The sequence below is a fragment of the Pseudorasbora parva genome, chromosome 4, assembly GCF_024679245.1.
Source record: "Pseudorasbora parva isolate DD20220531a chromosome 4, ASM2467924v1, whole genome shotgun sequence".
NCBI classification, from domain to species: Eukaryota; Metazoa; Chordata; class Actinopteri; order Cypriniformes; family Gobionidae; genus Pseudorasbora; species Pseudorasbora parva.
The window spans coordinates 56,227,949-56,232,988 of record NC_090175.1 but is presented as its reverse complement, the minus strand read 5'-3'; the positions used below and the strand labels follow the sequence as shown (position 1 = coordinate 56,232,988).

General features: G+C 39.6%; 1 protein-coding gene across 3 annotated transcripts in view; it reads right to left on the bottom strand.

Moving 5' to 3' along the window:
• Window positions 1–681: 681 nt before the first annotated feature.
• runx1 (RUNX family transcription factor 1) overlaps window positions 682–5,040 on the bottom strand; it is a 204,472-nt gene continuing 200,113 nt past the window's right edge. For all 3 annotated transcript variants that reach the window (XM_067442274.1, XM_067442275.1, XM_067442277.1), the window contains one exon: window positions 682–3,189. In XM_067442274.1, the coding sequence (XP_067298375.1) occupies window positions 2,678–3,189 (512 nt within the window). In that variant the 3' untranslated portion in view covers window positions 682–2,677. The remainder of the gene's footprint in view (window positions 3,190–5,040) is intronic.

Here is a 5,040-nt window from a genome sequence, read left to right as displayed (position 1 = left end):
GATCCAGACTAACCATCGGACATTTACTAAAAAAAATTAAACATTTATATACTTTTTAACCTCAAATGCTCGACTTCAGTGTTGTCGTTCTTCACGGCGTATGACATCATCACGTCGGAAAGGTCACATGACGTAGGTGGAAGTGGCGACCCAGTGTTAAAACTAACTAAATCAAATGCTCTTTTCTCAAATAAAGGTAAAACAACGATGACAGACGATTATAAAGTTGGAGGAGAACATGAGATGAGTTTTTCGGCACTTCCACCTACGTCATGTGACCTTTCTGACGTGATGATGTCATACGCCGTGAAGAACAACAACACCGAAGTCCAGCATTTGAGGTTAAAAAGTGTACATGTTTAATTTTTTTTAGTATATGTCCGATGGTTTGTCTGGATCAGACTCTATTCCTCTGGGATCATCAGAGTCTCTGAAACTGATCTGGACCTTCAGCCGTTGGTTCCCATTGAAGTCCATTATGTGGAGAAAATCCTGGAATGTTTTCCTCAAAAAACTTCATTTCTTTTCCACCGAAGAAAGAAACACATGAACATCTTGGATTAGATGGGGTGAGGAAACGATCAGGAGATGAAGTGAATTAATCCTTATGACTCTTGGCCTCATGTTTGTCAGGTGATTTGAAACGCAGCACCAATAAGAAATAAAGACACACTCACTGTAGAGAAATAAGCAGTTTCTTCACAACAAAGTGATACATTCTCCAAAGAAACGTTGGGACAAAAAGGAAAAGAATAAGCTGCATTCCAGAAGGTTTTGCTTGATTCACAATTGTGGAAGTTGAGAACCGTGTCGAGTGTCAAACCGCTGAAGTAATTTACAATCTATTTACACAAAAGCTTTGTGATTCTTCCATCTTCCATCCAGCCAACCGTCAGAGCATTACACGAGCGCTTCAATCGGAGAGCCGGGATTGGCAGAGACCGCGTTGCGCTGTAAATCTTGCGGAGAGAACGACCGTGAAAGGCAGTGACCGGGCGAAGTCTCATAAACCTGGAGACACAGAGTCAGAAGTCTGTTTAAACTCTTAAGAGCGCATCGGCGTGTTTTGTTCCTCCTCCTCCACGTTCTGGGCATCTGTTGACCAATTCAACCAATCGATCGGGATCGCACTGCAGATCAGCTCAGACCCCAAACACACTCTACGCAAGCTCACGAATGCAAACGCTTCCAGATACACAACGTCATGCAAATGTGTCAGAATGCAATGCATGAAATCACAAATGTGTGAGATTAGAGCAAAAAACGATATGATCAATAAGTTATGAAAACACGTGTTTTTACATTGCTGTAATGCATCAAAATCTTCATAAGTTATACAAGATTACATGGTTAATAAGTTATGACAACATGTTTATGATGTTGCTTTAACTCGTCAAAATAATTTAAGCAATTTTCAGCTTTTTTAAAGTCGGTTTAATGTCTTTTAAGTTGAAATGACTTAAACATCCAAGTTGATTGTACTTCAAAATTTAAGGCAGCATTTATTTTAAATTTTTTACAGATCAACTGATGCAGTTTATATTTTGTGTCTAATTGTTTAAAAAATAACCAAATGAAATGCATTATTTTAAATGATAGCATTATGCCTATGCAGGTATTTTGCATGTTTATATCACATATCTGAATGGAATATTAAATACACTGTAAAAATGATCCATAAGTTATTACAACATGTATGCTTACATTGCTTTAACTCATCAAAATAGTTTTTTAATGATCTTTTTTAAAGTCAGTTTAAAGTAACTTAAGTTGAAATGATTTAAACATCCAAGTTGATTCTACTTAAAGATTTAAGGCAGCAACTTTTTTTATTTAAAGTTTTCTGATATTATTTCATATCTTGTGTCTGTCTGATAACTAATAACCAATATTTTAATTATTAAAATAGTATAAATGCACATTTTATTTAATATTTGAATATATGCCATATAGCATTATTTTTGTGCATATTCATTTTAATTTTTTATGCATATTTACAATTTTTATGCATAATTATGTATAAACATTAGCATGTTTATATGTTACCTTAATGATCTATCAAATGACTATTAATGAAAAAATAGTACAGTCAACTTGGATGTTTACGTTAAACTGACTTGAATTTTTTTTTAATCTTATAAAATGTATGAAAAACTTATTTTGATGAGTTAGAGCGATGCAAAAACATGTTGTCAACTTATCGATCATATCATTTTTTACAGTGAGACTATTTTTATTAAGTCCAATATTTATTTAAATATTTAAAAAACAAATAATCATTACAGCACAATATTTCTAATTATTTACATTTATGGCATGTACAATTATATTTATGCAAAGTAGTTTTGCGATGCAAAATATTTTCTTCATGTTCGGTGGACGATGTGCATTCAAACACTTGCGCAGAGTGTGTTTCTGGCCTCAGACGTCACATGGTGAGGTTTTGTTTGAGGCAGTTTGCCGCACAGTGATGATGAGACGAACAACAGTAATAATAATAACAACAACAATAATTTTAATTATAATAATAATAATAATAATACAAACTATTCACTTTAAAAAAAAAAAAACAAGCAAGTCTCATGCTGTGCTGTGAAAAAGTCTGTCCTGCTCCAATCAGAAAGCACCTCGTTCAGCTGCCCGCGTCCTATTGGTCAAGCCGACTGTCCGTCAAACGTCAATATGGTCTCCAAACGGCTTCGACCGACATGCTGGTTGGCGAACTGCTGTGGCTTCCCTCGGCCTCCACCACAACCTCGCTCTGATTGGGCAGAGAGGGGTGCAGGAGGGCGGAGCCTGTGGAGGCGTTGGTGCAGGGCGGTAAAATGCGTGGCGGAGAACGCTCGCCTCCCCCTCCGCCCGGCATCATGGAGAACTGGTACGATCCGGCGGCGCTGCTGTAGTAAAGGTGATACGGGGACGAGCCGGCCTGGAACGGTCCAGCCTGAGCCTGCGAGGAGCCCGCGGGGTACGCCGGCGGTAAATATGTGTGGTAGCGGCCCGCCGGGCTCGTCATTGCTGACATGCCGATGCCGATGGCGTTGGTGACGGGGGTGGGCGTGTACGTAAAGGCCCCAGTGGGATACGGCACACGCGGATCCGAAAAACGTCCGTCCGGGAGCGAGGGGAGCGAAGGGAAGGAGCGCTCCAGACTGACTCGAGGGTCAGTGAAAGCCGTCAGATCCGGACCTGCAGGAGAACAAAAGATTACAATATAATTCAATTTACAATCAAATCTGGCTGAGAAATGACCCCCAAGGGCTGGTTGTTCAAAAAGTTTAATCTAAGGATTTCGATTTTACACTTTTGACAGGTTTCAGCATGGGCTCTCTGACTGGTATGAGATGCTCTGTGTATTCTGACACCCTTTCTATAAAAATAAAACAAAAGATTACAATTTAAAGGGGCGGTTTCATGCGATTTGACTTTTTTAACTTTAGTTAGTGTGTAATGTCGCTGCTTGAGCATAAACAGTCTCTGCAAAGTTACAGCGCTGAAAGTTCAACGCAAACGGAGATATTGTCTTTTAAAGTTACGGCAGTTTATTGCCTACAAAAATGGCCGGTTTGGACTACAATGAGCATCTTCCTGGGTAGGTGACATCATAAACCCTCACTAGTCTCCGCAGATGTGACTTCTGCCCGTAATGGGAAGGGGCGTGGCTTCCGGACAACCTGTGCTTGGCACTTCAGCCAATAAAAATACAGGAAACTACATTTGGCCATCTAACCAATCTAAGACCATTATGTTCATAAAAGCAGGAAGCAAACGAGCCGTTCAAAGGACAGTGGAGACAGTGGTGTGGAATAAAGGGAGAATAGAAGAAAAATATGGCAATTAAAAAAAAAGAAGTATTAATGTTATATTGCGCTCCATAAACACAACCAAGCTTAGAAAAAAAACACACGGAACCACCCCTTTAATTTAATTCAATTTACAATCAAATCTGGCTGAGAAATTGCCGGTTGTTCAAAAAGTTTAATCTGGGGTAACTTTGTTATCGCTTTTAAACTTTTGACAGGGGTCAGCATGGGCACCCTGACTGGTCAGCGGCTGTGCCGCCCCATACGCCTCAAACTGAGCTGCTCTGTGTATTCTGACAGCTTTCTATCAGAACCAGCATTAACTTCTGGAGCAGTTTGAGCTCCAGTAGCTCGTCTGTTTGATCGGACCACACGGGCCAGCCTTCGCTCCCCACGGTCATCAATGAGCCTTGGCCGCCCATGACCCTGTGGCCGGTTCTCCACTGTTCCTTCCTTGGAGCACTTTTGATAGATACTGACCACTGCAGACCGGGAACAGCCCACAAGAGCTGCAGTTTTGGAGATGCTCTGACCCAGTCGTCTAGCCGTCACAATCTGGCCCTTGTCAAACTCGCTCAAATCCTTACGCTTGCCCATTTCTCCTGCTTCTAACACATCAACTTTGAGGACAAAATGTTCACTTGCTGCCTAATATATCCCACCCACTAACAGGAGCCGTAATGAAGAGATCATCAGTGTTAGTCACTTCACCTGTCAGTGGTCATAATGTTATGCCTGATCGGTGTATATACAGTAGCATATAAATATTAGATGACTAGACAAAATATATATATTTTTAAATGTTGCCTTGGCAAATAACTGAAAATGTAAGTTTAAACATTACATTTGGTAAATGGAACTTAGACTGAAATAAAATGCATTTCATTGAATTTATTCCATTTATTTAGTGATATTTAAAAAAAACGCATAAAATGACAATAGCATTTTATCAATAAATGATGTTGCATAATGTTTGCATTGCACCATTTGTCAGATTCATTTATTTCATGGGCGTCGGAACCATTGTGTGTGTGTGTGGGACAAGACACACCCTTTTTACGACCAATGATATTGGATCTACTCACTTTTATCGTCACTAATTCAGCACATGCCCGTTTACCCCTAACCTAGAAACACTTATTATTAAACACGTTAGACACTTTATTTCCACTTTTCTAACATTTTCTCAATTTTTATTGAAAATAAATGCCTTTCCGATCTGTATTTGTGATGGGAA